This window comes from Hemitrygon akajei, chromosome 27 (genome assembly GCF_048418815.1).
Source record: "Hemitrygon akajei chromosome 27, sHemAka1.3, whole genome shotgun sequence".
Lineage (NCBI taxonomy): Eukaryota > Metazoa > Chordata > Chondrichthyes > Myliobatiformes > Dasyatidae > Hemitrygon > Hemitrygon akajei.
The window spans coordinates 10,765,522-10,787,143 of record NC_133150.1 but is presented as its reverse complement, the minus strand read 5'-3'; the positions used below and the strand labels follow the sequence as shown (position 1 = coordinate 10,787,143).

Below are 21,622 nucleotides of genomic sequence, written 5' to 3'. Positions count from 1 at the left end.
ATGCCGGTGTCGAACGGATTGAGACAGACTGTGAGAAAGCAATGACGACCCAGGTCACAGAAGTAACATATACAATGCATATGGCACAGAACTGGCACAATATTTTTCCCACAAGGGAAAAAAATGAAAGAGCTGACATAAACAGTTAGAGTGTAGAGGGAGAAATGGCTGGAAACTGAGAACTGGAACACTTGACTAGTATCTTTTCACAGTACACTAATGCCTTAATACATTGCCTCATAGAATAGCAGAATAGAAATGTGTGTGTTGATGGCTACTTCCTTATGTACTAGCTCTCACGTTATGAAAATACCGTTAGCAAAGTCAGTGAGAAGAGGAGGAAGAGAAGAATGAAAATGAACGCAGTTTGACTCTCTATCAGTCTAATCCATCCAGCACTTGAGTCAGAAATAATGACTAAGGCATGACAGATAGCAGCAGGCTTTCCCCTTTGACTGGGAACTTGGCCAGAAGCAACTGTGGAGAGAAGTAAAGGAACTTAAAATTTTGAATGGCCAATGATAAGACCTTATTTCCCCCAACCCTCAAAAGAAATGGAACATATATCCAAAAGGAATAAAATAGAAAATGGTATATTTCACAAAGTAAAGGATTAGTTAGGCACTTGAACACTAATTTAACTAGTTCGGCACAACACTGTGGGTTGAAGGACCTTTCCTGTACTATACTGTGCTATGTTTTAAGTTCTATAATGGGATCTCGGGAGTGAACCAAGTTTTATGTAACATCTCTTGGAATTTTCAAAGAAAAGCAAATAAATGTGAATGAAGCTAATATATATCAAAGCTAACATGTGTACTAATGCCTGTTCTGCAATCTCTGATGGTGACACCGGATATTAGAAAAACTGTCTATAATATATTACCCAACCACTTCAATGCATCCATTTCACTAGCAGTCAATTAACTGTTGAAAGAAATCCTTTATTCTTCTTTTCATCGTCAGAATTACCTTAGATGAAGCAAAATTCAAATCAATTTGGGAAGATGACAGAAAGAACAAATTGTCCTTGCCGTTTTATTGAAGGTAATGGCATACTCATTTTAGATTATTAGCTGTTATTCCTTGGCAAAACCTTCAAGCTTGTATCTCATATAAAAATTGGTTAGAGCACTAAAAAGCACAAAAAACTAAAAGACAGAAAGAAATAATCTATTTAAGAGATGCAGGAGCTCCAAAATGGAACTGTGTGCAACAGTCAGTCAAGTGTTTGTTGCTACAAAATAATGATTTGTCCTCAAATTCTACACAAAACATTTAGAACTAGTGTGTGAAAGCAGAGATTCACATTGCATGCCTGGTGTGAATGGGTCCCATCAACCTTTTCCGTTTCCGTCTGTCACAAATTTGCTTAATAGTATCAGCCTGCTCTAGATACAACATCACTGGTAAGATTTCACTAATTCCACTGGCTGGTGAAGATCCTGCACATGCCAAACTATAATTACTGTTCAGATGGATTTCGGAGGGAATCTCCTTATAACTACAGTAGCTTTTGCAATTCCATTCACAAGGATGTGCAAAAGGTAGAAAGTTCAAAGGAATGGCTTGCAAGTTGTAATCATTTTGCTGAGAGTGACGTGAACTTAAACTTCTCAGTCAATTTAAATTCATTACGTTTTTTACATATTTTAACATAACAGAAAACTCTAAATCTGAGTTCAGGTCTTTCAGCACAGGAGTAAATCTTTCTAGACTAGAACTATCCTATCATATATGGACACGTGGCCAATATATTCAGGTGTGTTTATATGCAAATCATGTTGCCACAGGCTTGGAACTAATTAAGAACTTTCTTCTGACTCTACCCCTGCCTTAGCTCATCCACTGCTGAAATGCTTCGGTGTGCATTTTGTCGTTCTAGACTTGACTTTGACGGTCATGAGCTGAGTTTTCCCAAGAGTCAGTGGAGAATTTGTAATATTTCCAAGATAATTTTGAGCACATCCTTTAATCTTTTCCTTACTCCACATTAAAAAAAAATAGAAAAGTGCTTGCTTTAGGAATCTGTTATGAAGAATTCACGCTATACTGACATCAGACAGTAGAGCATGGAAGGTTTAAAAAGGCAAGGAACCTTCAACGGTTCTTAAATCGAAGCAAGAAGGCTGCGAGTGGACTGCTGATCTTTCAGAGCGAAGGGAGTTTTTTTATTACTCGGGTTAAAGAGAGGCAAGTCTGCGCAGGCACGTGACGTCAGCCAGTAGAGCCTGAAAGGTTTAAAAAGAAGGCAGCCATATCCAGCGGTCAGTGGTGGGAGAGGCAACAGAGTGACAGGGCTTTGGCTCAGCGGGCTTAGGTGGTAATGGGATGAGGTGAGGTAGGAAGTATGTGTGTGAGGCCAGTTTTCTGTGCTCAGTGTCAGACGTGGGGTGTTCTGGAGTCTCCCAGCCTCCCGGACAGCCATATCAGCACCAGGTGTGTCGAGCTGCAGCTCCTGAGAAACCGAGTTAGGGAACTGGAGGTGCAGCTCGATGACCTTCGTCTGGTCAGGGAGAGCAAGGAGGTGACAGAAAGGAGTTATAGGCAGGTGGTCACACCGGGGCCACGAGACACAGACAAGTGGGTCACAGTCAGGAGGGGGAAGGGGAAGAGTCAGATACTAGAGAGTACCCCTGTGGCTGTACCCCTTGACAATAAGTACTCCTGTTTGAGTACTGTTGTGGAGGTGGGGGAACAGCCTACCTGGGGGAAATGGCAGTGGTCATGCCTCTGGCACAGAGTCCGGCCCTGTGGCTCAGAAGGGTAGGGAAGGGAAGAGGAAGGCAGCAGTGATAGGGGACTCTATAGTTAGGGGGTCAGACAGGCAATTCTGTGGACACAGCCACGATATCCTGCACTGAGAGGGAGAACAGCCAGAGGTCGTGGTACATATTGGTACCAATGATGTAGGTAGGAAAAGGGAAGACGTCCCGTAAAAAGACTACAGGGGGTTATAATTATTATAATAATTATTATTTAATTATTTATGGTTTTATATTGCTATATTTCTTCACTATTCTTGGTTGGTGCAGCTGTAACGAAACCTAATTTCCCTCGGGATCAATTAAGTATGTCTGTCTGTCTGAGTTAGGAAGGAAGTTGAGAAGCAGAACTGCAAGGGTAGTAATCTCAGGATTACTGCCTGTGCCATGCGACTGTGAGAATAGGAATAGGATGAGGTAGAGAATAAGTGTGTGGCTGAGGGATTGAAGCAGGGGGCAAGGATTCAGATTTCTGGATCATTGGGACCTCTTTTGGGGCAGGTGTGACCTGTACAAAAAGGACAGGTTGCACTTGAATCCCAGGGGGACCAATATCCTGCAGGGAGGTTTGTTAAAGCTACTGGGGAGAGATTAAACTAGAACTGTTGGGGGGTGGGAACTGAACTGAAGAGACTGGGGAAGAGGTGGTTGTCTCACAAATAGAGAAAGCTTAGAGACAGTGTGAGAGGGAGGATAGGCAGGTGATAGAGAAGGGACGTGCTCAGACTGAAGGCTTGAAATGTGTCTATTTTAATGCAAGGAGTGTTGTGAACAAAGTGGATGAGCTTAGAGCGTGGATCAGTACTTGGGAGATATGATGTGGTGGCCATTACAGAGACTTGGATGGCTCAGGGACAGGATTGGTAATTTCAAGAGCCGGGTCTAGGATGTTTCAGAAAGGGCAAGGAGGGAGGCAAAAGAAGTGGGGGCATGGCACTGTTGATCAGAGATAGTGTCACAGCTGCAGAAAAGGTGGACGACATGGAGGAATTGTCTACGGAGTCTCTGTGGGTGGAGTTTAGGAACAGGAAGGGGTCAATAACTTTACTGGGTGTTTTGTATAGGCTGCCTAATAGTAACAGGGATGTCAAGGAGCAGATATTGAAACAGATCCTGGAAAGGTGTAATAATATGAGTTGTTGTGATGGGAGATTTTAATTTCTCAAATATCGATTGGCATCTCTCTAAGGCAAAGGGATTAGATGGGGTGGAGTTTGTTAGGTGTGTTCAGGAAGGTTTCTGGTCACAATACGTAGGTAAGCCTACAAAAGGAGAGACTGTACTTGATTTGTTATTGGGAAATGAACCTGGTCAGGTGTCAGATCTCTCAGTGGGAAAGCATTTTGGAGGTAGTGATCATAATTCTATCTGATTTATGATAGCATTGGAGAGAGATAGGAACAGACAAGTTAGAAAAGGGTTTAATTGGAGTAAGGGGAATTATGAGGCTATCAGGCAGGAAACTGGAGGCTTAAATTGGAAACAGATGTTCTCATGGAAAACTACGGAAGAAATGTGGCAAATATTCAGGGGATATTTGTGTAGCATTCTGTATAGGTACGTTCTGATGAGACAGGGAAGTTATGGTAGGGTACAGGAACCATGCTGTACAAAGGCTATATTAAATCTAGTCAAGAAGAAAAGAAAAGCTTACAAAAGAATTAGAGAGCTAGATAATGTTAGAGATCTAGAAGATTATAAGGCTACGAGGAAGGAGCTTAAGAAGGAAATTAGGAGAACCAGAAGGGGCCATGAGAAGGCCTTAGCGGGCAGAATTAAGGAAAACCCCAAGGCATTCTACAAGTATGTGAAGAGCAAGAGGATAAGACGTGAAAGAATAGGACCTATCAAATGTGACAGTGGGAAAGTGTGTATGGAACTGGAGGAAGTAGCAGAGGTACTTAATGAATACTTTACTTCAGTATTCACTATGGAAAAGGATCTTGGTGATTGTAGTGATGACTTGCAGCAGACTGAAAAGCTTGAACACGTAGATATTAAGAAAGAGGATGTGCTGGAGCTTTTGGAAAGCATCAAGTTGGATAAGTCGCCGGGACTGGACGAAATGTACCCAGGCTACTGTGGAAGAGTGAGGGAGGAGATTGCTGAGCCTCTGGCAATGATCCTTGCATCATCAATGGGGACAGGAGTGGTTCCGGAGGATTGGAGGGTTACAGATGCTGTTCCTTTATTCAAGAAAAGGAGTAGAGATAGCCCAGGAAATTATGGATCAGTGAGTCTTACCTCAGTGGTTGGTAAGTTGATGGAGAAGATCCTGAGAGGCAGGATTTATGAACAATTGGAGAGGTATAATATGATTAGGAGTAGACAGTATGGCTTTGTCAAAGGCAGGTCATGTCTTATGAGCCTGATTGAATTTTTTGAGGATGTGACTAAACATATTGATGAAGGAAGAGCAGTAGATGTAGTGTGTATGGATTTCAGCAAGGCATTTGATAAGGTACTCTATGCAAGGCTTACTGAGAAAGTTAGGAGGCATGGGATCCAAGGGGACATTGCTTTGTGGATCCAGAACTGGCTTGCCCACAGAAGGCAAAAAGTGGTTGTAGATGGGTCATATTCTGCATGGAGGTCGGTGACCAGTGGTGTGCCTCAGGGATCTGTTCTGGGACCCTTACTCTTCATGATTTTTACAAATGACCTGGATAAGGAAGTGGAGGGATGGGTTAGTAAGTTTGCTGATGACACAAAGGTTGGGGGTGTTGTGGATAGTGTGGAGGGCTGTCAGAGGTTACAGTGGGACATTGATAGGATGCAAAATGGGACTGAGAAGTGGCAGATGGAGTTCAACCCAGAGAATTGTGAAGTGGTTCATTTTGGTATGTCAAATATGATGGCAGAATATAGTATTAATGGTAAGACTCTTGGCAATGTGGAGGATCAGAGGGATCTTGGGGTCCGAGTCCATAGGATGCTCAAAGCAGCTCTGCAGGTTGACTCTGTGGTTAAGAATGCGTATGGTGTATTGGCCTTCATCAATTATGGAATTGAATTTAGGAGCCGAGAGGTAATGTAGCAGCTATATAGGATCCTGGTCACACCCCACTTGGAGTACTGTGCTCAGTTCTGGTGGCCTCACTACAGGAAGGATGTGGAAGCCATAGAAAGGGTGCAGAGGAGATTTTCAAGGATGTTGTCTAGATTGGGGATCATGCCTTATGAAAATAGGTTAAATGAAGTTGGCCTTTTCTTCCTTGGAGCGAAGGAGGATGAGAGCTGACCTGATAGAGGTGTATAAGATGATGAGAGGCATCAATTGTGTGGATAGTCAGAGCCTTTTCCCAGGACTGAAATGGTTGCCACAAGAGTTTGCTGGGGAGTAGGTACAGGGGAGATGTTAAGGGTTAAGTTTTTTACACAGAGAGTGGTGAGTGCGTGGAATGGGCTACCAGCAATGGTGGTGGAGGCAGATATGATAGTGTCTTTTAAGAGGCTTTTAGATAGGTACATGGAGCTTAGTAAAATAGAGGGCTATAGGTAAGCCTAGTAATTTCTAAGGTAGGGACGTGTTTGGCACAACTTTGTGGGCTGAAGGACCTGTATTGTGCTGTAGGTTTTCTATGTTTCTAATAAAAGTGGGTCTGGGCAAAGCCAACTCTACTTATGGCATCATTGATGGGGAAGTCAACATGGAACAGGATATTAGCTTGCTTCTCCTTCCAGTCAAGGCGAAGAATTTTGCCAAGACAGCATTGGTGGTCTTACCTATTTTCACCAGCATTATGCACACTTTGACTTTAAGAAAAATCATCATCTTGCTTTCAGGTGTTCCATTACTCAATCACTCATCTCTATCACTTTACACTAAGATCTTTCCATTCCTCTAATCCTGGTGTCCTTGTTACTTCTGAACTTAAATCCATCATTGACTGTCAGCTTTAACTTCAGGCTACAGGACCATGAATTGTCTCACCAAAGCTCTAGGCCTCCCTTTTGTCCTTAACATAGTCCGTTGCCTTCGTCTGCCTGGCAATCTCCTTGTGGCCTGATGTGCGATTTGTTTGAAAATACACAGAGAATGTATTGTTACATTAAAGAACTCAATAAATACAAGAATGTTGTTCATGTTTTGCTGCGCCCAGCAATAGCACACTTGCCCCTGACTCAGCAATGACTCCTTCCCTAGAAGGGATCTTGGCTCACCCCGCAAGGTTATCTAACAGAGAGCCACTGTGTAGAGAGAGACAAGTTTAAAATGAAAAGTTAAGCTGAGGCTGATATAGTGCATGTAAAAAAACTGGAGAGCATTATTAAATAAAAAATAGATTATTCCCTAGTGTTCTGGATGATACTTAACAAAGGAGGTAAAGCACAGTACATTATCTCAATGCTTTTTGTGGGATCTAGTAAAATTTGTGTATAATTTATGTTTAATTTATTTTCCTTGTGAAGGCTGCTTTTATGATGCTATAATCCCGTGACACGGCTGGAAGCAAGTTTATCTCATTGCATCTGTGCATACAGAAACCTGCGATTATGACAAAAAAATTGGTTTTGCCTTACTGTGTACAATTTACCTACACATCACATCACTAGCTAAAGTGTAAACTATTTCTTAGAACTGAATTACTTTCAAATATCTGAGGATATAAATGTTCCAATGCAAATCTTCCTTTTCTCCCTATAAAGTAGCTTTTTTAAAAAATTCAGTGGGCCCCTCTTTTTCAACTACACTGTTTGCTGATTTTTATGTCTTGTGATTGAATAAACTATTATCTGCCTATATCTGCTCATTTGTGTGTTTTGAGCTGACAGCGGGATTTGGTCATTTTTCATTGTGCTGTACAAAGCGTCGTGCATTTAAAATTGTGAACTACCTTTTAAGTAGATTATTTAATCAGATGCACATTTGCAAAAGTTTCTGCTTTTGTCTTATATTTTAAGATTTAAAGTAACTTTTAATTTTTGGAAGAGAGTATACAGGAAAGGACTCTTAATGAGGCAATCAGGACAGAGACAGTAAGAAGCTAAAGTGTCAGCAACTGTAAACAGAATCAATTCCTGTCAAGGGCCAGTAAACTAAATCATAGTAAGGAAATAATTGCATTAGGAACATGTAATTTCAATGGAGGAAACTTGAGAAGAATATATGTAATACACGAGAGAGGATATAAAATTAGGATTTATACCAACTGCCAATGAGCTATCATTGATGAAATAAGATAGCATCATGTCCAAGAACAAACAACTTAATTGGGTATTCATTTGCTGTAATATATCAATTCTATCCATATGATTAAGTGGCTGCCTTTTGTTCTTCACAGTTGCCACTGGTGCAACATTACTGGGTCAGTTTCAAATAAAGTTCCTGAACAATTATTTTGTTAGATCCCACTGTTTTTGTTGTCAGAGCTAAATTAGACCAAGCTTTAAATTTTCCAAAGTATCAAAAGATTCTTTTTGTAACTACATTTTATCCAAGAGAGCAGTAGAAAATCTCCCTGTCCATGTTGAACAGGTTGGAATGGTAAGATCTGCAGATTAATTTAGTATGTTTTGAGAATGTTTGTTCAGGCTTCACAGCTAGAAGGGCTGAGGAAAAAGCAGAGAATTCTACATTTTCGATAGTCATTCTCAGCCTTCTGAAAGCTGTAATGTCAAATGAAGATAGTGTTAAGATTGGCTAGGTTTTTACCTCACACAAAGACTGACTGCTAGGGAAAATGCCAAAGAATTATTTGTGTCTATAAACCTTTACCACAATGTGAGCCAATGTTACCACATAGCACCAGGAAACTCAGGAACACTAATGCAGCAGCCTCAAGTGCTTGATCCCAGTTGTTCAGACATAATATGTGTGAAGCAGAAACTTAAAACATTGGAAGAGGAGGAGAAAATGAGAAAAAAAAGAGGGAGTGACTTCTATGCCCTCCTAACTAAAGCCTAATTTCTTTGTTGAAGAAATAACACTGCTTGATTTTAATGAACTACTCATGACATCTACCACAAATAGTCATTGAAATTGTAAACAATTGCACTAAGTGACCAACTTCATGCTGGTTTTCTTCTGTCTGAATCAATGCAGTATTATCCATGTCCTTTAGTTGAACCTTGCAATGATTATTCTTTCAGTTGATCCTGTGAAGTGTGATGTCATTACTCACTCTGGTGTTGTTCCTCTCTGCTTTCAATTCAGAGATCTCTTCCTCTTTCTCCAAAAGTTGTTCTCTGCAGGCATTCAGTTCTTTAGTAAGTGCGGCAAACTCCTGCAACACAGATAAGAGATAGGCACTTAGTTTGATAACAATTCCAGAAATGAACTGCTGTAGGTAGAGACCTATATTCATTGATTTAGGAATTAACTGCTCTTGGTAATATAACTTAGTCTACTGTTTCTAACTGTTAAAGTTGTATGCTCCAATCTACCAGTGGAAAACGATACTTTTTCCACTCCAAATTAAAATAATCATGCCTTAACAATCGACTCCCATTTATGCTGTTGTAAACTCTGAAACAGATCCAATTTCTCAATCACTGACCTCCATTCAATCTTAGCAAAAGGGAAAGTTCGTGGTTAAAATCTTCGTGATGAGACTTTATAATTGTTGATGCAAATGCAAAGGAACACATAAAAGAATCAAAAAGCAGGTCTTTTTGAAAAAAAATGGCCTGCTTTTTCTGCAGCTTGTTTCTAAAAAAAAGAATGTGGAAACTGTTAGGACTGGAGCTCTAAAAGGAAATCAGGAAAATCAGAGTTCAAAAGTATCACACTGACATTTTCACCATTAATGGTTACTGTCAATATTGACACAAAACCAACTGAATCAAGGGAATTGGAATTGAGGACACAGCTTGACGAGCTGGTAAAAAGGAAGCTTTGTTTCTCTTTTAAGACTTTTTAAATCAGGAGGAGTGTTGCAAAGTAAAATGCATTTTGCGATTGGTGCACCAGAGTGTGGGAGGGATGATGGCAGAAAGAACACCCACCCCATGGATGATATGAAGACGGTAGAGTAGGAATTGATCACAGTGATTATCACTGCCAGGAAGGAAAGACAACTAAATGAAATCCAAGCCTGCAGAAACCCAAAACATCAGCCCATCAATGAGTAACTACACTACTTGCTACTAAATAATGAGACCAAGGGGTATCCAGCTTTAGTTTTTGTTCTGTACTGTAAAAGCACAACATTTTGAGCAGGTGTTCCTAAGTTATTGGAGGAGAAGAAAAAAACAAGGGAAGTCGAACTAATATCTAACATGATTTGGATCGATTGATCCTTGAAGAGAGTTCAGGGTGAAGGGTTTTAAAGATTAGCTTTATTTGTCACATGTACATTGAAACAAAGAAAAATGTGTAATTTGCATCAAATCAAATCAGTGAGGATTATGCTGGGCAGCCTGAATGCATCGCAATGCTTGCAGTGCCCACAACTCACTAACCCTAACCCTAAACCTTTGGAATGTGAGAGGAAACTGGAACAACCGTTGAAAAGCCCACACCACCACGGGGAGAATATTCGAACGGGCAATGAACTTTGATTGGTGATTGCTGACACGGTAAAGAGATTGCACAACGGCTACGCTATCCGGCTGCCCCATTTAGTTGTTTCTTTTTCTGCAGCTTAAGCAGCCTTCTGCAATTCACTAACTCGTAAATTGTAATGAGGCAGACCAAATTTTCAAAGGATTAATTCTTGGTGTATATCACCAAGAGAAAGAGTGACAACCAGAAGATTTGAAACAAAAAACAAATCATCCCCTTGACCACAGAATACTCCCTGTCAAACCAGTAATTCAATGTAGTTGAATGCTATAGTTTGAAAAACTTAATTGACCTTCTCAATGACCTTAAATGTGTGAACTACTTCAGGTGAAAGAAAAGCAGGAAGAAATAATGCAAAAGTCATCTTAAACATATCGTAAAATAACCAAAAAATAACTAAGTTGCCTCACACCAAATGGAAAGTTACTACTATATTGGAATACATACAACAAAATTTTGATAATCTGCTCTGGATCCAAAGATCCCAAGGCTGATAAGAAACATGTCTATGATGTGCCAAACAGCCAAGTAGCATTATTTCCCTTGCAATATTAAATTATTCCAGTGTGGTGCATTTGCTATCATTCAGTACCGTGATTCTAGAATGTAATGAGCAGCCCTGACAATGGTCTCTAAGCACCATTGTCTTTAAGAGTTGTTGCTGTAGAATCTGGAGAATACAGTGAGACATTCTAAGTCAGCTTCATATTCTACATTTCCAACTACTTGTCTAAAGTGACAATGTTTCACCAAACCATGCCAGTTGCCTTGGTTTTAGTTGAAAACTGGGCACATGCTGAAGGAACTGACCCAAAAAAACTACAGTATGATGAACTTCAAAATCTCAATTTTTATGCTCTGTTGTACCGCAACCACAGGAACTTAACAATCACTTGGATTTAGTCACCCTGTGCAGTGAGATTTCTGAACTTCAATTCAAAAAACATTTTAGCCATGCAAACTTTTCACTGCATAGCGTTTCACAAACATGTACATGGAATAAAAACAAGATGAAGGGAAGTTATTTTTCCCAATAATGAACAGTTTCTGAATAATTCCCCATAAAACACTGCAGGAAAAAATAAATGCTAATGACCGAGAAATTATTTGCATTTCAATTATGTAACGTTGCAAAGGACCAGGCATATTTTGCCAAATTCATCAGTTGGGATGACCTACTTTTTACAATGAATATACTTTGAACCATTTAATCAAAAGCTGAAATCAAACACAAAACACAGTACAAATGCATCAGATTACTTTCTTTAACATCCTTATTTTTCACATATTAACATTAAATTTAATTTTACAGTTATAATCAAAGTTGAACCAAATCCTTAATACAGTATTGCCACTATTATCTCAAAGTTGACATACTCCAATCCATTCCTGAAAAGAAATATACAGTTATTGTAAAACTTGCCTCATTTCAGTTTTCCTCCACCTAACAGCTGAATGAAAAAGTCCTGACCAGATAGCCAGAATCAGAATCAGATTTAATATCACTGGCATATGTTGTGAAATTTGTTGTTTTGTGGCACATTGCAATACATAATAATAAAAACTATAAATTACAGGAAGTATATATATAAAATAAATTAAATAAGTCATGCAAAGGAGAGGGAAAGTAATACTAGGGAAGTGTTCATGGGTTGATTGTCCATTCAGAAATCTGAGGGCTGAGGGGTAGAAACTGGTCCTGAAATGTTCTGTGTGTGTGTCAGGCTCCTGAACCTCCTTCTTGATGTTAGCAATGAGAAGACAGCATGTCTGGGTGATGGAGATCCTTAATGATGGATGCCATTTTTTTGAGGCACTGTCTTTCGAAGGTCTCCTCGATGCTGGGGAGGCTAGTGCCAATAATGGAGCTGGCTGACTTTACAACTTTCTGCAGCTTTTTCTGATCCTATACAGTGGACACTCCATACCAGATGGTGATGCAATTTGTTAGAATGCTATCCATGGTAAATATGTAGAAACTTGCTAATGCCTTTGGTAACAGACTCAAACTCCGAATGAAATGTAGCTGCTGTCATTCCTTTTTTGTACTTACTTCAATATGTTGAGCCCAGGTTAGATCCTCAGAGATGTTGACACCCAGGAACCTGAAACTGCTCACCCTTTCCACTGCTGATCCCTCGATGAAGACTGGTGTGTGTTCCCTCAACTAACCATTCTTGAAGTCCACAATCAATCCCTTGGTCTCACCGATGTTGAGTGCAAAGCTGTTCTGTGACACCACTCAACCAACTCATCTACCTCACACCTGTATGTCTCCTCATCACCATCTGAAATTCTGCCAAGAGGAGGCGTACAGGAGTGAGATAGGTCAATTGGGTGAATACTGTTGAGATTAGATAGCAGTATTTAAAACAGTACTCTAAGACCCCATTCTTGAAACCTTCCAAAATTGTTTACACCTAGCAAAACATCATTCAAGGTGATAGCTGCCAAGATTTTTAAATGATTCTGAATGACTGAAAAGAAAACCCAGACAGGGTCATCTGAGTATCTCATAAACTGTTGACTTCCTGGTGTTTTCACACACAACAGTCTCTAGAGTTTATAGAGAACAGTGTGAAAAAAATCAAAGAAACATCCAGTGAGCGGTAGTTCCATGGACAAAAGTGTCTTGTTAATGAAAAGAGTGGCCATACTGGTTCAAGTTGGTAGGAAGGCAACAGGGTCTCAAACAGTGTTGTAACAGTGGTGTGCGGAAGAGCAACTTCTGGTTGGCATCTCTAAATGGACTGGTGGGCAGAAGCACAACTCTGAAGAGGATGGGCTATAGCTGTCACCCGGTGCGGATATGGCCAACGTGCAGAGTGAGAAACACTGAAGCGGGTTGATAGTTCACAGACTTTAATGCCAACAGTTTAAAGGGAAAAAAAAACAAAAATTGCTGGGCCAAACAGGGCCATTAACTAAAACTCTCAAATGAAAAATGAAGCCTTCACTGCAGCTGAAAAGAACAACTAAATATTAAACGAATAGAGTCAGGTAAGGCCCAATGCAAACAGACAGTGAAGCGTTGCTGTGCTGTGTCTAAGTCTTGACAAAACTATGACAGAATGAACTGTTGTTAACCAACAATTAACCCATTCAGGTACTCTGAAAACCTCAGAGCCCAATGCTCTGATGCCCTGCACAGGCCTGAAGTCATGACAGGAACCCCCTCCCTATAGCTGGCATATGATGGCCCTGGAAGACCTGAAAACTCAAGATCCAGGGAAGACTCGAGAAACCTGGGGAATTCAAGAGGCAGGGAGATTTGGGGACTTGGAAAAGCTTGTGCAGGATTCCCTCAAGGTTAACTTGCAGGTTGAGTCGGTGGTAAGGAAGGCAAATGCAATGTTAGCATTCATTTCGAGGGGATGCAATAATGAGGCTCTATAAGGCACTAGTCAGACTGCATTTGAGGTATTGTGAACAATTTTCGGCCCCTCATCTAAGAAAAGGTATGCTGGCAATGGAGAGGTTTCAGAAGGAGGTTCACAAAAATAAATCTGGGAACGAAAGGATTAACATATGAGAAGCGTTTGATGGCTCTGCTTGTACTCACTGGAATTTAGAATAATGTGGGGAGATCTCAGTAAACCGATTAAATATTGAAAGGCCTAGATAGTGTACATGTGGAGAGGATGTTTTCTATGGTGGGTGAGTATAGGACGAGAGGGCATACCCTCAGAATAGAGGGAGGTCCAATTAGAAGAGATGAGGAGGAATTTCTTTAGCCAGAGTGTACTGAATCTGTGGAATTCATACACTTGATGGGCCAAATGGGCTAATTCTGCTCCTATGACTTATGGTCTTATTATGATAATTATAACAAATGGGAACTTTTATCATTATTTTCAAAAATTTTCAGCTTTTCACTTTATACTCTAATCCTTGTGAAAAATGTTCTGTTAGAAACTAGAAATATCTTAACAGGATAAGGTAAGAATTACATACATTAATGGAAATATATTACAATTAGTTACATTTAAGAGATGCCTAGTAGCTCTCCTGGTGAACATTGAAAAGTTTTTGACTTGCTTCAATGGGTGTTTATTTCTGCTATTCTGCTACCTTGAAAGCATCAAGATGCTTTATGAAATAGCAAAGTACATGCAAGGTGTTTGGTGGGAAGACGTGCTGTTGCAGGCAGGCCAGAGAAGCTGGCAACTACAGAGTGGTTAAATGTATAAAAGCAGGTCATTCAGCTCAACTAATCCACATCAATATTTATCTGACATTCAAGCCTTCTCCAGTCTTTCTTCATGTAAAACTCCTGAAGTTTCTGTCTGTTCGCTTTTCCTAATTTGTTTGACCAGCCTTCTTTCTGATGCACAGAATGTATACAATTTGCTCCAACCACTCTCAGCAATTGCATAGAGAAATTTCTTATGAATTCCTTACTGGATTACTTTGAGACTATCTTGTATTGATGGGCTTCCCACAAGTAGTGAGAATCTCTCTGTATCTAACCTTCCATCATGGTGAAAACTACTGCTACGTCTGTCCGTAGACCATTTTTCTCAAGAGTGGGGATGTATTCCAAAGAAAACAGGAGATGGGACATTTTCCTGTTAATTGTTATGGTCGAGCTGTCACTTGACTAAAGGCAATGCAGTTATTAATCTCTTTGAAAACAGTCCAAAGATAATTTCAGTTATCTGTTATTTTACTACAAAAAGTGAACACATTTACAAATAAATTAAGTTTTGTTTTCATAAAATGTGAACAATTTTAGTTCACTCTCAATGTACAAGGAATGTTATCTCTAAATCCTTCTGAACTCAATATCCCAAAGTCATCACATTGTACATCATGGTTTTGTCCAATGGTGTGTTTCAGAATAGTGGACATTCTTCTTGGCAAGAGATATACGTGGAACCTTCATATTCATGACGGTTTCTCTTCAACCTGTAAGATGTGCCAGTATATTCAATATCAGCTTAGACAGAAATTAATTATATAATGCTGATGCTTTATCACCATATGATTCTTAAGTAACTGTCACATATCTTCTGATAGGATCAATCAGGAGAGGGTAGCCATCTGGTGTTTTATAGACATGATACCTAAAATGTCTCCTCAGTTGGTAGTTATTCAGTTCCTACCCTCTGGGACGTCTCCCCTATTCCCCTCAAGAACTCCCACTGCTTTAGCATCTTTTAACCACTGTTTGCAATGCTCTTTAATATGAACTCTAATGTGATTCTACGCCAAATTCAGTTTGCTAATATTTACATGATACATTTTGGACCTTATTACTACATAAATGCAAATTGGTGTTATGGGCAGAGACATTTTTTTAAAAACTAATAAGATAAAATATTTATTTAAGTAGGGTTGTAACGAAAATATTTCTAAACATATGCAAATCATTGATTAGGCCACAATTGGAATATTAGCCCAGGTTAGGCAAGTCCCCCAAATGCACTGGCTGTTGAGTTTCCCAGTAGTTAGTTAGAATCTAGAAGGCTAAACTTGCTGTCCAAAAGATGGACAAGGGTCCTGTGCAATGTGACATAACAGGGCATATCGGCAGATCTCAATAAGCACTTCCCACAAAACTGTTGAGAATAGCTGCAACAGATGGCCAGCCATTTCACTAGCTTTGCCATCTTTCAAACCTGACAAGCTTTTTAAATGCTTCTGAATGTCTCTGACATTTGTATTTATTCTCCAGGGCTTGGTCGATCACATTTGATAATACTGGGTCGGTTGTGATTTCCTGTCAACAGTCTGCCTTGTACACGGACTGTCAGCCTTCTGACTGTTTGCTTGCACAGAAGGGTCGCACTCAGTTCCTTTGGGTTCTTCACCTCTTTCAGTTCAGGAGCTTGTTCTGATTTGTCCTTGTGTTACTTTATGCAATAGCGAAGAGAAAAACTTAATCAGGCCTCAAGCTATTGTTCGTCAATTGTTTACACAATTCAGGTTGTAAAATGTGCTTAAAACAATGATCCAATGCTTAGTTCCATGTCACTAAAGTGCAAATATCAGATTCAGATTCAGTTTATTGTCATTTAGGAACCACAAATGCAATGCAGTTAAAAAATGAGACAACGTTCCCCCAGAATGATATCACAAAAGCATATGGCAAAACAGACTACACCAGAAAATCCACGTAATGTTTGGCAATCCCCAATCCAGAGTCCGGAGAGGCTGCTGCGTATTAATATCGTGCTACCGTCTTAGCGCGTTCCCCGGAAAGGAGCTCCAAATCAACCAGACAAACAAGACCGAAAACTAAAGCTACAAGACCTGCACAAAACCACATAATTACAACATATAGTTACAACAGCGCAAACAATAGCATAATTGATAAAAGAAACAGACTATGGGCACAGTAAAAATAGTCCAAAATGTTAAAGATGTATCAGGAAGCAATTGTACATTTAGTACTAGTCGCGAAGCCTAAATTTTGTCCCCTCAGCATTTGGCTTGATCTCTGTCAGATGACCTGAGATTATAGGGTCTGTCAGGATCTGAAATAATACCTAATCAAAACAAGTACCAGTTTACAATTTGTGTCAACAGACATGACAAACATGCAGTTTTACACAGATTAATGTCTGGAACCTCAAGTCCATAAAACCAAAGGACATAGGAGCAAAATGACGCCATCTGGCCCATCTAGTCTGTTCCTCCATTCCATCATGGCTGATCCTTTCTTTTCTACTCCTCAACCCTAGTTCCTGGCCTTCTCCCCCTAACTTTTGATGCCATGTCCAATGAAGAACCTGTCAATCTCTGCCTTAAATACATCCAACAACCTAGCCTACAGCTGCATGCGGCAACAAATTCCACAAATTCACCACCCTTCGGCTAAAGAAATTTCTCCACATCTCCGTTTTGAAAGGGCGCCCCTCTATCCTGAAGCTATGCCCTCTTGTCCTAGACTCTCCCACCATGGGAAACATCCTCTGCACATCTACTCTAACTAGGCCTTTAAACATTTGAAAGGTTTCTATGAGATTCTGTGCGCTCCCCCCCATCCTTCTGAATTCCAGCGATTACAAACCTAAAGCCATTAAACCTTCCTCGTATGATAACCCTTTCATTCCTGGAATCATCCTTGTGAACCTCCTCTGGACCCTCTCCAATGCCAGCACATCTTTTCTAAGATGAGGGGCCCAAAACTGTTCACAATACTCAAGGTGAGGCCTCATCAGTGCCTTATAAAGCTTCAGCATCACATCCTTGCTCTTGTATTCTAGACATCTTGAAATGAATGTTAAATGAATGCAAGTCATTGAAGTTCAGATTTCATTCCTTATCCTGCTTCTCTCCCAGGAATACTGCACTCTGCCTTTGTACTCGAGAAATATGAACAATTGAGAGGAATGAGGAATGAAAGGAGTAAAAAGAGAGAGGTACAGAGGCCTGAAGTCCCACACCACCGGGTTCAAGAATAGCTACTTCCCTTCAATCGCTCAGTTCTTGAATATCAATGACTACAGTTTAGCAATGCAATGACCTCTTTGCACTAAGATGGACTTGTGTTTTTGTTCTAATCGTGTTTTCACGTTTAAAAGTTGTGTATGATTTTTGTTTATGTTTGTCCTGTGATGGCTGTTTGTATGATGCTATGTATGTATCTGTGAAGTTGCTGCAAGGAAGTTTTTCATTGCACTTGAGCATACATGAACTTATGCACATGACTTTGAAATAAGTAATTCAAAATAAGTATACAAAATTAGGAGGGGTATCAATAGGGTAAATGCAAGCAGGCATTTTACACTGAGCAAACACGAGGAAATCTGCAGATGCTGGGAATGCAAGTAACACACACAAAATGCTGGTGGAACACAGCAGGCCAGGCAGCATCTATAAGGAGAAGCACTGTCGATGTTTCGGGCCGAAACCCTTCGTCAGGGTTGGATGAGACTAGAACTAGAGGTCATGGGTTAAGGGGGAAAGGTGAAATGTATAACAAGAACATGAGGGGGAGCTACCTTAGTCAGAGGGTGGTGAGAGTGTGGAACAAACTGCCAGCAGAAGTGGTGAATGTGGGTTCGATTTCAATGTTCAAGAGAAATTTGGATAGGTATGCGATGGGAGGTTTATAGAGGGCTATGGCCCAGGTGTAGTTTGATGGGACTTGGCAGATTAATAGTTCTGAACAGACTAGATGGGCTGAAGGGCCTGTTTTTGTGTTGTAGTTGTTCTATCACTCTGAATAGATTATGGATAGAGTCAAATATTTGCAATTTTATGCAGCATTTTTTAAAACGTGAATGAATAAAGCAAGACAAAGGTCACTTGGCAAAAGAATAAGAGGAAGTTCAGTGAACCACAGGGGGAATGAGGATTGAACTTGATTAGCAGAGCAAAAACTGAGAAATAGGATGGCAGTTGCAGAGATACAATGATGCAGCACTGTTAAAAGTTTCTAAAACTGGTTCTTTAAAACTCAGTACATGAGAGCCAGCAGAAAGGCCGGGATAAATCAATGCTTGGCTTTAGCGGGGCGAAAGCCCAAAATACTGTCTATAGAGTGCAGAAAGTGCAGACCACTCGATAAGTTTACCTTTATTATAGATAAAATAAAGTCTGAGTATTACAAGGAAGGTTGACTGGTTAAAGAAAATAAATCTCAAATGGTAAAAATAACGCAAATTTGGGGAAGAGAAATTAGCTCTGAACAACCATGTTGACATGGAACCTCATTATTGTCTGTGAAATGAAGTTGTAGTGCTTGAATTAAGAGTTTATGGAGCTGCTTGTAATCTTCAAATGTCATTCTGCGAGAATTAAGAATAATCGAATATGTGCACATATGGAACCAGATTCTGTACTAGCAGGAAGGATGCCTCGAAGGAAAAGACAGCAGTCTAAGAAAATGATGGCCCAGCAGAGCCTGGGAGCAGAAAGAGAGACATCGGGGGAAGCATAGTTGAGGAAACAGAAATAATGAAAATAACAGAGCAAAATAGCAAAGATCTATCATCGAAAAGAGATGGACTCTACAATAATTAACACCATCAGCAACATCAGGAAAATGGAAGAAAAGGGGCATGCAGGTGTTCAGAACATGATCAGCAAACAGGAGTGCTAACAAGTTGCAGGTAATGATACATGGTCTTCTAGCCAGCCCTGTTCTCTGCTCTCCCATATGTTACTGAGACCTGACCAATTAGAACAGATGCCTCAAGGCTCTGGAAGGATACCAATTAACAACGCCACTGTAAAATCCTCAAAAATTTACAAAAAGAATAAGGAAAGCAAAGTCCACATCCTCACCCAAACCAAACTGCTAAAGAAACCAGTTCCATTATTTGCATTCACTTGTATGCCCAACCTACCAAGAGCAGTCCATGGCATTCACATGGAGGACATGAGACTCCTGAAACAGACATTCTATTCTGAACTCTGACACATAAAGAATTTACCAGAAAGTCAGAACAAAGGATTCAAGCATATGCTCAGAACCTCCTTGAGAAAACGCAACATTCCCACCGACTCCTAGGTATACCCAGTCTAGGATCATACAGCAAGGACGGCGAACATTCAAGATGGTATTGAGAACCTCACGTTCAAGCATCTGGAGCATAATAAAAAACCTGTGTAAAGAGCAGAGGGAGGGAACCACCTCATAACATCCACCTGACCTCCTATCCTAACTGCCTTATCAGAGGAAGAGTCCATGGTTCCCTCATTCCCCTCAGAACCCACAAAAACTGAGAGGACACCATTGACACTGAAAAGAAGATGAAAAGGAAGATGATGGACAGAGTGTCATAAGGTAAATTTAGGGAACAAGGAAGGAAAGTAATAATGGACATAATTTTAAAATGAGGCTGATCAAATCATTGATAAATAAGATTCCAAACACTAGTTCCAATAAAAACATCTATCACAACAATGCACTTTCAACGAAGATTAATGTTTTTTCTGCTACATCAGTGACCTGCGATACACAAACAAGAACTCAGTTTTAGTCCTACATTAACAAGATTTCAAACAGCAAATAAGGAGCAGCTGGTTCATTACAAAATTTTCTGTGGGGGCTGGAAAGATCCAGTTGAAAGTAAATTAATAAACACAATGGAGGGGAAATCTGTTGACATTGAACATAAAACGTTTTTACAGTAACCATTATGCCGCACAGTAAGAACTTTTCAACGTATTTTGACAGTTGAACTGTGCGTACCATAATCTAGCCATCTTCTTGATAAGCTTAATCTATACTTTTAAATTGGAAGGAGTTTATGGTTAGATGCAGTTTAAGAGTCTTGTTTTAAGTATAATTGACCTCAAAGAAAGGGGTTAAAAACACTACAGATCACTGCAGATGATTTGATGTGGCAGAACCATAGTGTGGCAAGGCAGCAGGTCCGTCGCTGGGAGCTAGGAAAATCCTGAGGTTCGATCGATGTAACTGCCAGGACGAATTGGAAAGGTCAGATACAGCCAAATTGAGGCAGTGGGATCCAGGCCCCACAGTGTATTGAAGTGACAAAATCTGACATCTGGATGAATTAAACAGGTCAGGGTGTCGGGGCCAGAGGTTAGGTGCAGGTAGTGCAGCTCACTGACAGCTCCTTGGCTCTGTGCTGCTCTCAGGCTGTAGCTTCGTGTCTGTGGATGGACTCCTTCGTGGACTCAGTTCCACACGCTATTTGCTGGCTTATATTGTTTGCATGATTTGTTTTCTCCCTGTGCACATTGGCTGTTTTTTAAAAATGGGTTCTTTTGGGTTTCTTTGTTTTGTGGCTGCCTGTGAGGAGACGAATCTCAAGGTTGCATAATGTATACAAACTTTGATAATAAATGTACTTTGAACAAAAGCCATTAGGAGCTGAAGACAAGTGCTAGTATCTTGTAAACGTGGAGTTCAAACAACTTCAAAACAAGTACAGCCATTAACTTGTGTCCTCTGAAATAGCTGAGCAAGCTATTCAGTTGTATCAAACCAGCTACATTAAAAACAACTTCGGCAATCCTGCCGAGGGGTTTTGGCCTGAAACATCGACTGTACTTTTTTCCATCGATGCTGCCTGGCCTGCTGGGTTCCTCCAGCATTTTGTGTGTGTTGCTCGGATTTCCAGCTTCTGCAGATTTTCTCTTGTCTGTACATTATAACAGAATAGATCACAAGAGAGGAACAGGACTCAGACATTGTATCACATTAGTAACATGATTTGAGGATTTTACAGCTGAATGGGAAGTACAAACCATAGAGATAAATTGTACTGGAGCTACAATTCTGCAAGCATTTCATTTTCCATCAGCAAATGCACAAATTCTTTGATTTTCTTTACAATAATGCAGTGCCAGTATCAGACTTAAATAACGTAGATCATGTATTACAGAAGACAGATTACAGTTTATAGTATGATGCTGGAATTTATTT

General features: G+C 40.2%; 1 protein-coding gene across 8 annotated transcripts in view; it reads right to left on the bottom strand.

The window, feature by feature from the left end:
- The window catches only part of ppfia4 (PTPRF interacting protein alpha 4), a 682,729-nt gene that overhangs the window by 183,702 nt on the left and 477,405 nt on the right, over positions 1-21,622 (bottom strand). For all 8 annotated transcript variants that reach the window (XM_073030364.1, XM_073030363.1, XM_073030366.1 and 5 more), the window contains one exon: positions 8,891-8,992. In XM_073030364.1, the coding sequence (XP_072886465.1) occupies positions 8,891-8,992 (102 nt within the window). The remainder of the gene's footprint in view (positions 1-8,890; positions 8,993-21,622) is intronic.